The sequence below is a fragment of the Dipteris shenzhenensis genome, chromosome 26, assembly GCF_047967505.1.
Source record: "Dipteris shenzhenensis isolate YYH24624 ecotype China chromosome 26, Dip_SZ_1.0, whole genome shotgun sequence".
NCBI classification, from domain to species: Eukaryota; Viridiplantae; Streptophyta; class Polypodiopsida; order Gleicheniales; family Dipteridaceae; genus Dipteris; species Dipteris shenzhenensis.
In genome coordinates this window covers 43797480-43812733 of record NC_141621.1, presented here as the reverse complement: position 1 = coordinate 43812733, position 15254 = coordinate 43797480, and the positions used below count along the sequence as shown (strand labels likewise).

General features: G+C 41.8%; 1 protein-coding gene across 3 annotated transcripts; it reads right to left on the bottom strand.

The window, feature by feature from the left end:
* Positions 1–11603: 11603 nt before the first annotated feature.
* On the bottom strand, positions 11604–14856 carry LOC147885132 (uncharacterized). 3 transcript variants are annotated; one of them, XM_087397100.1, is made up of 5 exons: positions 13849–14856; positions 13481–13676; positions 13176–13272; positions 13022–13055; positions 11604–12907 (listed from the first exon to the last, which is right to left on the bottom strand). In XM_087397100.1, the coding sequence occupies exon 5, from the start codon at positions 12900–12902 to the stop codon at positions 12072–12074; it is 831 nt and encodes a 276-aa protein (XP_087253226.1). In that variant the 5' UTR covers positions 12903–12907; positions 13022–13055; positions 13176–13272; positions 13481–13676; positions 13849–14856; the 3' UTR covers positions 11604–12071. The 3 variants fall into 3 exon arrangements, with proteins under 3 accessions (XP_087253226.1, XP_087253224.1, XP_087253225.1); XM_087397098.1 differs by having other exon boundaries at positions 13022–13272; XM_087397099.1 differs by having other exon boundaries at positions 11604–13055.
* Between the last annotated feature and the right edge of the window lie 398 nt (positions 14857–15254).

The window sequence follows — 15254 nt, the reverse complement described above, 5'->3', positions numbered from 1 at the left end:
TTAATAAACAATAGTTCTACTTACACATTTGTTATATAATTCATCTTGGTCTAAAGCCATTTATATTTCTTTTACAAGAAGTTGTGAATGTGCTAAAGGATTCCTTTTTCATCCTTGGCTATCTAAGCAACCTTTTCCACCCAAATTGGAACACCTTGTCCATCTAAGTATGATTTGAACATGTCAGATGTCCAAACTACAAAAAAAAAAAAAACCCTCTTGGACTTTAGCAACAAGTGGTATAAACTCTAATAAAGTAATGTGACTCTTTCTAAAGGGTCTTCAAGTATATACTTATATTCTGAGAAAAAATATAATTTCTTTAATGGTGTAATTCATTTAATACAACATATGGCTTACTCCATAAATTATCTCCATCCACTATATAGTGTTGCCATTAAATAACTGGAATGTATTTATGGATGTTCAGCCTGAAGTTGTGTGGATTTGTGTAGCCTAGTAGTGCATCATCTCTTTGTTTTGATTGTCTCTATGAATGCTCTTTAATATACCATCCTCTATACAATAGCCACTTATAATTCTCCTTGTAATAATATCCAAAAAAACTTCCCACTTTGAGCTAGCATATTGTTCATGATTAGAACGTCCCTTGACTTTAACTCTTTACTAAACACTATAAACACTATATTGGAGAATTTGGGAATCTCCCCAGTCCCACATTAGGGGAGAATTGGGGTCTCAAAAGGGCCTCATAAGGAATGGATTAAGAAATGGATTAGTCCTAATGAAAGGGCCAAGGTAGGTCCCAAAAAGTCCTAACCCCCCCTCACCTAGGTGCCACTGGGTTAAGCCCACAAGTGACCCCACCTCTTACACAACTCTTACTCCTAGGTGGGAACCAAAAAATTCAAAATTCAAAAATTCAAATTTTGAATTCCCTCCCTCCTTCTCTCTCCTCCCTCCCCCTCCTCCCTCCCCCTCCCTCACTCCCCCTCCTCACTCCCTCCTCCCCCTCCCTCCTCTTCCCCCTCCCTCCCTCCCTCCTCCCCCTCCCCTCTCCTCCCCTCCCCCTCCTCACTCCCTCCTCCCCCTTCCTCCTACTCCCCCTCCCTCCCTCCCTCCTCCACGCCTGCTCCTTCTGCCCTCCCCCTCCCTCCCTCCCCCATGCCTACTCCTCCTGCCCTCCCCCTCCCTCCTCCTCCACTGCTGTTCCTCCTCCCCCCTCCCTCTTGCTCCTCCCTCCTTCCTCCTCCATGCCTACTCCTCCTCACCCTCCACACCTGCTGGTCTACCCCCCTTTCCTCCTCTTTAACTGCTGGTCCTTCCTCCCCCATCCCTCCTCCTTCTCGCCCTCCCTCTTCCTGCATGCTGCTCCTTTAAGCCTGCATCTCCACACCTTCTCCTTCTCTACACTCCTTTAGTCATGGCACAATTGAGGATGTCTCCAATAAGTACTAGGTTCACTTAGAGTTGGAGGCTGAATATGCAAGCACACGTAGTCTAGGATTGAGGGGAGCTTCCAAAATCCACAGTCTTCATTTGCAAGGAAAGAAGCATCTCGACCTTTGGGTAGAAGGATCCTTGTATCCTTTAGATCCTGCCAACCAAAAGAGCCCTCCTTTCCATACAATGCATAAGCTAGTTCGGTTTGTTGGAAATGGACATGCGGGGTTGCTTGGTTATTGCAATCGGTTAAACAATGCTCAGTCAATGGCTATGCAAGCAAGCGAGATGCGTAGAGCCCAAGCAGAGATGCTAGCACATTTAGGAAATAGCACCATTGTTGCAATGCATAACTCTATGCAGGATCTTCAAAGGGAGAACCAGGATCTTTATGATAAAGCCAAAGCATTGGACTTGGAGTGAAATGCGTTGGACTTGGAGCAACATAAATTAGAAGAGTCACTCTGTAAGCTAGCTGAGTCCAAAAAAGGCTTGGAAAGATCTATATATAATCAAGTACGATGAGCCATAGAGAAGGAACGAGAGAAGGTAGAAGAACGAGTGCAAAAGATGAAAGAAACACGTTTGTGATTGAAGGAGAGGAAAAGAAGGTACTTACATAACATGGATGCAATTGCACCCACTGGTGGTGTTAGAAAGAGGAGAGTCCGGGCTATAAGGTTGGTTATCAAATGTTCCAATGAGATTACGCTCTTTTGTGCTACACTGTTTGTGACTAAGTTTTTATTATGTTCTTCTTTAGGAACTTCATGGAAGATGTGATGGGAAGAACAGAAGGGGATGATATTGACGAGATATTGACTGTTCATATGCTCTAGCTAGTTTATTGAAGTCAAGCAATGTCATTGGGACACTAAGGGACCCAAGACACAAGCGCCTACATGTGCATGTTGCTGAGGAGGTGATGAAGGACTTCAAGGATATTGTGGATGCAAAGGAGATGCTTGCAGCTTGTGATACTGCCGGTGTAAGTCGTGAAGCTTACACATCTATTTTCAAAAATTTCAAGTCTGCTATTTTGGGAAAGTATAAGAAGTCTACAGTGCCACTACCCACACCTTGGTCTGTGAGATCAAGAAAACAATCCTCTATTCTCCTTGCATTTATGAAGATAGTGGGAGAGAGGGAAGGAGTCTCACTTGTGGCTTTCTCACATACACAATGAGGGAATACACACAAAGGTGGAGGCTGAAAATAGTTTTCCTCTTCTTAGTTGTGAAAGCCAAAAGAACTCAAGTACAAAGAAATAGAAGAACCCTATATGTGGGTCTCAAACCAAACTCAGCTAACTAAGGTGGCATACTAATTGAGCCACGAACTAGAGTAGATAAGGATAGCTGTCATCCAACTATTATTCGTGGGCGGTGTACCAACTGCATCTGCGGCTAACAAGTCGGTGACATAAATTCACAACGGTCACCCTGGCATATCACGAGTGGAGCTCGATATCTCAACACTCCCCCTCGAGCTCAATCCCAATTCCTACACACCAAGAAGGTCTCTGAACTTGTGCAACTTCTCTGTGCCCAATGGCTTCGTGAATATGTCAGCTACCTGATCCTCTGTGCTGACATAAACTAGATCAATAAGACCTAGTAAAACCTTCTCCCACACATAATGATAATGCACCTCAATGTGCTTTGTTCTAGCATGATAGACTGGGTTATTTGCCAAGTGTATACTGCTCATTTTGTCACAATAAATGACAACTGGCCCATCTGTAGACTGATGCATATCATAGAGTAGCTTATGCAACCAAGCTACCTCACATGCAGCCATTGCTGCACCCCTGTACTCAGCCTCTGTGCTCAACAAGGCAACTGTAGGTTGTTTCTTACTGCTCCAAGTGACTGCAGCACTCCCAAAACAGAACACATATCCACTGGTAGATCATCTATCTGAAATACTATAAGCTCAATCAGCATCAGTGTATCCATGCAACTGTATCTGAACCCGAGCCTCATAAAATAGTCCATACTGCAATGTGTGGACTTCACATACCTGAGTATGCATCTAGCCACATCCAAATGAGGTTTCCTTGGAGCCTGCATAAACTGACTTACCAATCCAACAGCATAGCTCAAATCTAGCTTGGTAATAGTCATATAAATCAAACTTCCTACTATGCATCTGTACATAGTAGGGTCTTCTAGAAGCTCACTTGCATCTGTACTCAGCTTCACATTCTGCTCCAAAGGAACTGAAATAGGCTTACAGCCTGTCATCCCATATTTGGACAGCATGTCTAATCCATACTGCCTCTGCAAGAGCCGTATCCCACTTGGTGATCTAATCACCCAAGAAATAACGCAGCTCTCCCAAATCCTTCATCTCAAACTTCTGCTTCAATAGCATTTTCACATGAAGGATATCTTCATCACTATCACCTGTGATGATCAAATCATCAACATAAATGACAAGCAGCATAATACCTTTCTCTGTTTTTCTCACATAAAGTGAGAAATCTGCCTTGGAAATCTGAAAGCCAATAGTGACAAGATACTGTCCTATCTTGTCAGACCATGCTCTAGGTGCTTGCTTCAAGCCATACAAGGCTTTCTTCAACCTGCATACAAACTCAGGATGAACAGCATGAACATAACCTAGTGGCTACTCCATAAAAACCTCTTCTTGCAAATCACCATGTAAGAAGGCATTCTTTACATCCATCTGATGTAAAGACCATCCCTTTGATGCAACCATAGCAATGACTGCTCTTACGGTTGCCATCCTTGCAATCGGACTAAATGTTTCTTCATAATCAATGCCGTATGTATGTGCATACCCCTTGACAACTAATCTTGCCTTGTATTTGTTCACAGAATCATCTGCATTGTGCTTCACCTTATAAACCCACTTATAGCCAATTGCATTCTTGTCTTTAGGCAAAGGCACCAATTCCCATGTAGCATTTGCTTCCAAGGCATCCATTTCTTCATCCATGGCTTTCTCCCATTTTTCTTTTCCCATGGCTTGCTCAAAAGAAGTGGGTTCTGGTTCTTGTATCACTTTGACCATATAGGCATAGTGAATGGCTATAAATCCATCATATTTCAGCCTATCCACAAGATACTTGACTCTAGTAGACCTGTGCAAAATAGGCTCACTACCAGGTGCTCTCAAATCATCCTTGGTCTTCCTTACTCCAAGTGTAACAATAGAAGGAATACCCAACTCATCATCAATGCTCTATTCTAAGCCACTGGATTCACCATCCAGATAAGAGTGACCTGCATTCACATCAAACATGGGCTAATCTACCTTCTCTTTTCCTTTTCGTGATGCCGGCATACCACTATCTGCATTGCTTTGTGGAGATTCTCCTGATCTCAATCTGCCTGTCCATGGCAAAGTATGTGAACCACTACTAGAGGACACTGCAGGTCCACTAATATTTTGTGATTGCTGCTATGAATTCTGTGCAGCATTACCATTTTGTGCATCTACATCAATCATCACATTTACTGGTTTATACCAGCTACTCATCTCATCAAAAACATCTCTGCTCACTGTAAACTTACGAGTAGAAGGGTTATAGCATCTATACCCTTTGTGCTGCAGAGAATAACCAATAAAGATGCACTTCTCAGCTTTTGGATCCAACTTGGACTTCAACTTTCTGGCACATGAACATAGGCAATGCAACCAAAAATTTTCAAATGAGAAATATATGGTTTCCTACCAGTATACATCTCCTCTGGCGTCAGGCCATGTATTGCTGCAGTGGGAGTCCTGTTCATTATGTAAACTGCTGTAGCAACTGCTTCAGCCCAATAATAATCTGGTAGGTCTTTTTCATTTAGCATGGCCCGAGATACCTCTCCAATATGCCTGTTTTTCCTTTCTGCAAGCCCATTTTGCTATGGGGTATGACTGCATGAATATTGCTACTTTATGCCATGCTCCTATAGGAACCTTGCAAACTCATTTGAGAGGTACTCTCCCCCTCCATCTGATCTTAGGCATTTTATTTGCAGGCCTGTTTCTTAACCATAGCTTTAAAAGCTTTGAAGTGCCCAAACACTTCACTTTTCTTTTTCATAAAATACACCCAAACTTTTCTGTTGTAGTCATCAATAAAAGTGACAAAATAATGACAGCCTCTAATAGATGCAGCTTTAGTAGTCCACACATCAGAGTGGATTAATTCCAATGGCTTCTTACTCTCTTGAACATGCCTAGGAAATGGTTTCCTTTCCTATTTTCCAAATTAACAGGCTTCACATACCTTATGCATTTCTGCAACCTTGAATTTAGGCAATCCTGCAACAATATTTTGGGCCTACATTGATTTAAGTCACTGTACATTAACATGACCAATGCGTTTATGCCAGATATCAATATCTGCAACTACACCGATCCCATGTGCAAACATTGCTGCACTCAATTCAGGCATGTCCGCATCCAACGTAAACATCCTGCCCTTCTTCTTTCCTTCTATCAAGCGACCGTTATTTAAGCAAGTATGCAAGTAGATTAGACATTAAGAGAATGTCATTGTCACTATTATCAGTGATTGCATTAATCTCCTTGATCTTCATTTTTCCTTTGTCCTCCCTTGGACTCTCTTCCTTCTTATTTGCACCCCATTTCTTTTTCTTATCCTTTTGCTCTCTTTTCAGCTCTTGCAGCAATCCTTTTTCATGTGTCCTTTCTTGCCACAATGATAACACTCAATGTTCTATGCCCCGGATTCACTATGCGACTTCCCTCTTTCTTGGGACTTCCCCCTAAATTGTGATCTACCCCTTTGCACATTTAAAGCTGCATCATTCTTGTTTCCATCCACAAACTTATGTCTAATCTCCTCGTCCAACAAGCTACCCACAACATCATCAAACTTCAGTACTCCACCAAGTGCAAAGTTACTGGTAGCTATACGAAAGGTATCCCATGAGGATGGCAATGAACATAAGAGAAATATTGCCTTAGTCTCCGCATCAAAGCTCATCTTCTGAGCTTGAAGCTGGCTGAAAATAATATTGAATTCATTCAAGTGAGAAGCAATGGAGACCCCTTCCTTCATCTGCAACTCAAACAACCACTTCATGAGGTAAACTTTATCCGAGGAAGTTTCCTTCTCATAAGTGGCACATAATTTCATCCACCCCAAATCTTCCATAGTCTGCTCATTTACTACTGTGAAGTAGACTGACTCAGCAAGATGAAGTCTAATATTAGACTTTGCTAATGCATCCAAATCATTCTAATCATCCTCAGACATATTTGTAGGCTTAGCTCCAATCCCTGCCAAGGGTTTAATCTAATTCTTTTGAATAAGCACATCCCTTATCTGTTCTTTCCACAAAGAAAAGTTTATCCCATCAAACATTTTAATGCTAAAAAACTCCTTTTCAGACATGGAAGAGGATGGCATTTTGCAAATGAAACAAAACCCCAAATGCTAGTACCTGCAAGAGAGAAATCATACCGAATACCAGGTGCACCCAAATGTGTATGGCATTGCAAAAATGAAAGGTAATATCACCAAACCTCAAAGGCTCAAAGCATCAAAATGCATCTGACTCATGTGCATATACTATGCATCCATATGAGTAAATCTAGCCCAAAATAAAATGTCAACTACAATGGCAAAACAATGGCAATCCCGATGCCAATAAGCGCCAAAATGCCCACGGCAATGATCACTAGTGAAAATAGAACTTGGGATGCCTCGGACTTAGCAAGAAAATATGCAAATATCTCTCTTCTGCCACAACTCCAAAATCTCATCCAAGGATAGAGTAAGAGCCAATCAACCCTTGCATTTACTTGCAAAAATGAACCTTAGGAAACTAGGAGGAAACTTAACCTTAGGCAAAATGCCACATGGCAATCAATGAGAAGGTCTTGGAAACTTTGAGAAATTTATTGCAAAGAGACGATGGAAAAACACAAAGAATTACAACTCCCTCGATTCTTCACGGAATGGCAAGTAGCTTTGTAGACAGATGTTTCAAAAAGTCTTGAATCCAACAGGACAAATAGCTCTGCGAATGGAGGCCCGGATGTTGAGATCCCACTCACACAAAAAATGACGAAATGAAGATGTTGGAATAGACAGAGCTTCACCACAGCTTCAAAACTTCATGGAATCGGAAGTAGCTTCACAGGTAGAAGTTTTGGACCTCTCTAAATCCACTGGGAGTGTCTGAACTACAAATGGTGGCCTGAATATGTAGATCCAACACACGAAATCCACGCAAGAACTTGAATTTTGTCACTTTTTGCAGGAGTTATAACTTTTCACTGAAAACTCGGATGACAGAGATGCAAAAATAAAAAATGAAGTACTCAAAGTCTTCTACAAATTTTCTTTCGATCTTAGGGGAGAGATTCACTTTCTAGAGAAAGATATCTTCATCACAAAACTATCAGGTCTAAAATAGATTGTCTTTTGCCTCTAAAACCACCTACTAGCTTGCAAAAAACCAATCAGAGAACTTTCCAAAGGTTTCTAGAAGGTCTCTACACACTAGGATGTAGGTAAAGTCACCAACGGATCTTCTCCTTCCTCCCATAGAGCTGTAGTAGTAGACTTCGGGCTCCAGGCTCACACTCAGGCTTAGCTAGAACACTCGCACTTTGATACTAGTTGAGAGATGTCAACAACGGAAGCAGAATGGAAGAAGGTGAGAGAAAGGGAGTGCCAAAAGAGAGAGCCACACAAGTTTTAATGGGTGTAGAACACCCCTATCTTCTATGTCATTCATATATATATATATGTGTTTGAGTATTGTACATAACCGGGGTTAAGGTACAATGGACTTTAGCCCCCAAAGTTCGTTCCCTTCTCGTATCCTCGTGCCTAGTAGTACATCTTTGGCATCTCCCCTCCTCCTTGTCCAAAGCTCTATCAAAGCCTTTCTTCTCTATCATGATTGCTCTCTCCTTCGGATCCGTAGTAGCTATGTCACAACCCCTCTTAAATAGGCTCCTTGCTCTTTAGGATCATGCCTCCTTGCCTCATGGCCTTCACCCACTCTCAAATGCCCCCTGGCTACTCTTGCTTCAAGCCGTTTGGCCTTCACTTGATTGCTTCTTGTCTTTCTCCTTCTCCGCATAACACACACACACACACACACACACACACAAAAGGTAATGGAATCACCAAGCTCATCCTCATAGCCTCTTCATGGCAACTTGTGTTCCCTTCCTTCCTAGAACACACACACACACACACACACATGATCCATAGGCAGAGAGGGATAGGTAGGCAAGACCCAGAGTCCCCAGAGAGCAAAAACTTAGTCTTGATCTCATGATCTTGTGTCATTATCAATGTTGTGTTGAGAGAAGAGGTGTGGTGTATAATGTCTAAGGTGACTTGCCTTGATGTAGAATTAAAATATCCACATGGAGAGTTGAAGACATATGGTAATGTGTTACAATGTGAAATCTTGGCCATAACAAAATGAGCCAAGAGGATCTAAATTTGCTAGGGATACTATGACTGAACATATAAGCTGAGCAATGCCTTATAACTCATAATTTTTGTAACGGGAAGGGTGTTAAGCCCTTACCATAGTTTGTACCATTTGACAAAATCCAAGAAGAAAGGTTCTACAAAATCTACCCCACAGAGGTGGAAAATGAGCAGTATGTACTCCTAAAATGTGGAAATTAAGCACACATCAGAGAAGATTATGGGGATAGTAGAAATAGCTTGAAAATCTGCTGGAGCAGCTAGCCAAAAAGTATGGAGTTACTTAAAAGAAGTTTTGGATCATCGCAACAAAGTACTAGGGTTAGTACACAAGCTAGCTCAATAAGTACTCACTACATAGCAAGTTTTGTAATATTTACTTTCAACGGATGTAAGGGATTCATAGATGTAAGGGATCACTATTAGTTAATCGTGTGATTGCTAGATCCTGAAGGGTCTCATGTGGATTTTAATAGAATCATATCATCTCTCTCTCTCTCTCTCTCTCTCTCTCTCTCTCTCTCTCTCTCGTACATACATACATACATATGTATGTATGTATCCCTCTCCTATCAAAGAGATGAGACAGACGTCAAAATTGTCCTCATAGTTCCAACTATCACTCTCCTCTATTACCTGCCTTTTGTAGTAAACACATGGACAAATTTGGTTGACGAAACAAGCTATAAAACTTGTCTCCTTAACAAAGAGACAAATTTAACAGAGAAATCAATTCATTACTTGAAAACCATGTCTTTTCTCGTGTAGAGTGTACTCCAATAGGACAGAGAAGGTACGAAAATGATTATATGTTCTTGTGTGCTTGATTCTCCTTGATGTTCCTATGTCTTTCAAGCAAAGGTGGGTCGCACACTTGGTCTCTAAGAGAGAAGAGGGATGAACATAGCCTAGAGATAAGTTCTTTAAGAGACTTTCATATGTGGAGGGGAAATGTAAGCAAGGAGGATGGAATGAAGATAGTTTGAAATGACCTACGAGATGGAGGTAGGAATGCGTTTCTGAGTGTATTGGAGAGGTGAAACATTTTGGAAGAGAGAGAAACTGAGAGATTTGGAGGGAAGTCTAAGTTTTGGGCCAATTGGTTGAACCAAAAGGAAAATGTGACAATAGTTTTAGTTAGTGGATAGTTTGGATGGGAGGAAAACGAGGCCTAACATGGTCGGCCATGCCTACCAAAGGCTAATTTTTATTGTGAAGCATGAATGATGATTTTTGTAGGTTTTTCGTAAGAATTGAGAAAATTTCCCTAGAATTGGGGAGACTTTGTATAGAGAAGTCCACATGGCACAATCTCCTTGATGGATTCCATATTCCCTTATCTAGCCCTCTAATATTTTAGTAATTCTCTAAAGGGCCCCTTAAGTCCAAATTTTTCCAAAATGAACCCCTTCTAATGCATGTAGAGCTATATGAGACGTTTCCTAGTAAAACCCCAAGAGCATGTTCCCCACCAAACTCCCAAGAGCATACCCCCTCAAAAATTGTGTAAATTGTTCAACTTCAATAACTCCTCCTAATTTATGAAGGTGCTATCTTAGATGTTCCCTATTGAAGCCCCGAGAGCATGTCTATTCCCCTACTAAACACCTAAGAGCATACCTCCTATCGACCGAGGTTGTTCAAATTCCTTGCCCCCTTTGAGGTAGTCTCGGATGAGGTTGCTCCAATCACAAAATAATGGGGAGTGGTATGACATCCTTGTGCCTACTTCAATAATTGTGGCTTCATTTTGTATCACAAAGTCAATTACATACATGCGACCCAACCACTCTAGAAAGCCATCATGTCAATTGTCTCCAAATGAGTATCTAGTATCACCTTTTTGTATTGTGAACTTATGGCTAGATCCCCTGCCTTATATGGATAAGATACAATTCTCTAGACTGCTCTATAGCTGGGACCTCTTCTCCTTTACAAACTGTAGTTGTATAGCAAGGGAGGAGGGCCAAAGCACTAGAGGGGGGAAGAGTAGGGGATGAGTACATGGTTCAAGTAGCATGCACCTCCAAGTGTCATATACAACTAGGGGGATGCCCATGTGGCCGCCAAGTTGTACACTTGAATTCAGTGGTGGCCAATAATTTGTGGGCGAGGTGTGCTAATTATGAGACACATTGCCTTGATGCCGATTGGGGTCAAATTTCCATTTTGACAATTTTTGGGGGCTCAAAATTAGGTGCGACAAGCTCCCTTAGACTGCATTCCTGTTTCCTCTTAGATTTATAATCTCCAAGGTAGAAAGCATCTCATCCTCTCTTTTTTTGGGCAATAAAACAAAAAAGACCAGACGCTAAAAATTAAAACCTTAAAATCACTTGAAATTGCAGCCCTATGATTAAACATCTAACTTTAACAATGCAAGCATACCACGCATGACTATGTATGATTCTCGAAGCAAAACGCTAGGTGTGAAGATTAAGGTGCATTACTTTATTTGATCGGTTCTACATCGCCCATTTCAAAAGCAGCTACGCGACCTTCGTATGAAACCCTTTAAAGAGAGGAGAGAATTAATCAAATTTCAATGCCTGACAATTAACCTCCATGTGATGTGGTAATTGGCCAGAAATCCGGCTAGACAAACTTGAACATGCCAAATTTGCGTATTTAGCCCTAAGCAATGACTTTTTCTACGACCACCCTCTCTGACTGAAAATTTGGCAGTAAATTTGATAGCCACAATCTTAAAACATGACATTTCCAAATCGGGGCTACCTAATCTTCCGTCATTATAGAGGACTGCAGGACTCCTGATTATAGTTGCATTGAATGTACAAAGTGGAAGTGATTACAGCATACAACCTGTTCACGTGGGGACACAGCCTAGTAGCAGGCATAATGCCACCAACAAAGCACATGTATAGGATCCATTCAAACTCTAATTAGTATGTTATATCTTACTTCACAGAGACACCATATTTGCTTACTCCACTCTAACAAACATAACATGCCTGAACCGCCTACCACACTTAGCCTACTCAATCCAGTATCATTATCTTCAACTATACTGTCTTTAAGCCAAACTTATCTGTAGATCTTCCCAAACAAGCCGACTCACATCTCTCTAAGCTTCCAGGTCATGCACTTTGACTTGCAATGACTTGACATGCTATATTGCCTTATGCAGAACACCTGTAATGTTCCTATAATCTGTCCCCCGGAATAGCATCTTTCAACTGCTGAACATTACTCTTTGTTTTCATCTTCCTTTTTCATAAAATCCAGCTTTCTCCAAAGAACCACGGTTTCCGCCACAATTGCTGCTTCTGTGTCTGGAGCTATGTTGCTGTGAAAGGCTCGTTGTCATACCCCTGGAAACATCCTTGCTTTTGTCCTCACAATTGCTCACAAGCACCTGGTCTGAATCTGCCTCATCAGAGCCAAAGTCTTCATCAGTGTCTTCTTCTGTATCACACTGAGCAAATTTCCTCTTTTTTATTGGAATACTATTCTTTCTGTTATCAGAATACATCGTAACATTGTCCAAATGTGCCTGACTGGGTGAATGCCCTGTACTGCTCAGCTCATCATCAGAACTTAAAAGTGCATCTATATCTTCTGTATCTTCATGTACTTGACTCGGAACCCACTCACAATAGCCCTCGTTTAAATCTTTTGCTGTTTCTTTACTTTTGTTGACTGTACTGAGGCATGCAGTGAGATTATCCCCTGCCTTGCTGTCTGTTTTTATTTTTTGGAATGCTGCAAAAGAAGATTCCATGCCCTTCCTGTAAGCTGCCGATGTTGCCCCTTTGATGGTTGGATGAGTCAGAGAGTGTACATTGAGCATTGTCTCTACAGCTTTGTCACTAATATCTTGCAAATGGCCAAAAGGCTCCGTAGTGTCACTCGCAATATCAGGTGTAAGAGATGAGTGACCATTCAATAAATCCGGATGAAGGATCATTGTTGTTTTGCTTGCAGTTTGGTCAAATATAATAAAACTCTTAAAGCAGGCTTCGGAGGTTTGCACTTCAACTATGGGACCTTTTGTGTTCAATTGTCTTCCACCAGGAGCACCAGCATTCATCGTATCTATCATTTCAGAAAATAAGTGGAGGTGGGTAGTCATTACTTCCACGAAAAGCTTGAGGAAATACTGCTCCAAATTTGGAGATTTTTATTGCCTTTCACAGACAGATGCCATACCGGAGAGCAGGGTACTGGATGCTGTGTATTCAAGCTGCCACATCATGTTTGATAATTAATTGCAAATCTCCACAAGATATAGTGGAACGTGTCTTAAGTGAAGACAAACACATTTGCAGCTGCTAGTCTTTGAAGCTTTCGTAACTGATACTACCTTCACACAACGCACTCTAACAGCATGCTCGTTGAGTATTGGATCAAACTCTCCAGCAAGTACTTTTGATTCCGCACTAAAATTCCTGGCTCGATCTCTGCATTCACAATGTTTAACATCACTCGAGGAATCTTCAAGCGAAAATAGTAGTGCATCTTCTGCCAGCTGGTTTGACGAAATTAGGAAAGCTTTAGCACTTGAGAAACCCATATGATTTAATGGTCTGAACCGAAGAAGCTCAATGTTGAACAGCGCGATTTTAGCATAAAGTATCAAGAACTTAGCAAAAAAATAAAGAATCAGACCTAGAAAACTAAACCAGTACGCATCGGGAATGGCGACACCGAAATTAGCCAAACGACGGAAACCATTGAGTCTTTCGCAGGTAGTCATACAAAAGCTTTGCTTCAGAGGTACATTTAATTACTCGACAGAGTTCGAAGTCAAAGACCCAGTTCTTCCCTACGTAACAGGCTTTAGAAGCTGCCGGAAGTATTCAGCCTGTACATTAAAACCCAATGTCGGTAGTCAGTTTCATCACTAATTTCGCGACACTGCCATTCATGTTACTACTCCCTCTTACTCGAAGCATTTTTTTTTTAAATGTTTATTGCTAGAGAGGTCGGACAACAGCTTGGAGCAATTGAACACAAACGGTATATGGCTAATTAACCTGACAATCCAGCAGCGGTTGAAAACAAGCTATGATCCTCATTATCGTAGTAGCGTTTCCTGGGATGCCGCTGTCACGTTTGAGAGCCCGGAATGCTGAGAGGCTAGCTGCTTGGTACATCGCAACTTCGAAAGTAGGAACAAGACTGCCTCTCCCTATTTGCACAAAAATAATACGACACAAGCTTAAGGAACAAGCATTTACGCTTTCAAGGAAGGCACGCGACCAAAATGTCAAGGGAAACGTAACCAGAAACTAAAACGCTTGGTTCAAGACAAACAGTGGCCTGCACAAGTCCCCGAAAACAACTGGAATCAACAGATCTACGGAGTAGAAAATCCGAAAGACTGCTGCTAAGGGATGTGAGCCGTTTCAGATGGGGACCAGTAATCAAGTGAGCACAATGCTGTGCACGCGAAGGGGAAATGGGAGTTGGCACAGGATTTTGACAGACAAGGTCCAAGGCATGCTGGCAGAGATCAAGGTGTGCTAGAGGAAGGCAAGATCTACAGATCAAAGCCAGATTGGCAACATCAGATGCTATCCTGAAAACACCAGATCACTCGAGCAGGTAGGAACAGCAAATGTCGAATTGCAGGAATCAACATCAGGTGTCAAACGAAGCTAGCAAAAATCAGAGCAAGCTAAGTCTGATAATGCAGATCAAAGCTGGAGCTGGGATGAAAGCAAAAGAAGTCTGAAAGTGCAGATCAAAGCTATAGCTGAGTGTGGCATTGAAGGTGAGATTTCGAAAAATCAGAGCAATCTAGAGATGCGTGTGAAGCATGAGGGCAACATGAGAGCTAGTGTGGCAAGAAGGCAGAGGGGGGGGAGGCAACCCACAATGAGAGTGAGCTATAGCTATGGCTATGGCTATGGAGGATGTGCTTCACTGTGGCAAGAAGGCAGAGGGGGGGGAGAACTCACAATGAGAATGAGCTATAGCTATGGCTATGGCTATGGCTATGGCTATGGCTATGGAGGATGTGTTTCACAGAGGCTACAGAGAAAGCAGCCCACAGACCAGAAAGACAGCCACCACACCAGTACCCTCCCTCTCCTTTCATTTATTACTATTTTTTTCCCTTACTTTCACTTTCTTTCCCACAATACATTTTGCTTATTCTTTGGTGGCCATTAGTTTTCTCCACAGCCAATTAATAGGAATTTCCCGTTTTGCAATGTTAGTTGACACTCTCACTTTATACTTTATATATCAATGCTATGGGGACATACTCAAATCTCCTTGTCACTATATTTATTCGACTCTTTGCCAAAGAAAGTAGCGTGGAGTCCTCGTTCTTGAACTTTGGGTGGATGTTGGGAGTTGAGTCACCTCTAGTGGTTAGTCATGGCCTCTTGTCTATAGGGCTTCGGTTTGAAGTTTTCGTTAATTTTCTGCTTTA

Coding starts and splice junctions, on each gene's coding strand:
- LOC147885132 (XM_087397098.1), bottom strand. CDS start 13,067: ATGATGTGGCAGCTTGAATACACAGCATCCAGTACCCTGCTCTCCG. Junction 12,908..13,021: donor ATCCAGTACCCTGCTCTCCG/GTATGGCATCTG, acceptor CTGAAATGATAG/ATACGATGAATGCTGGTGCT.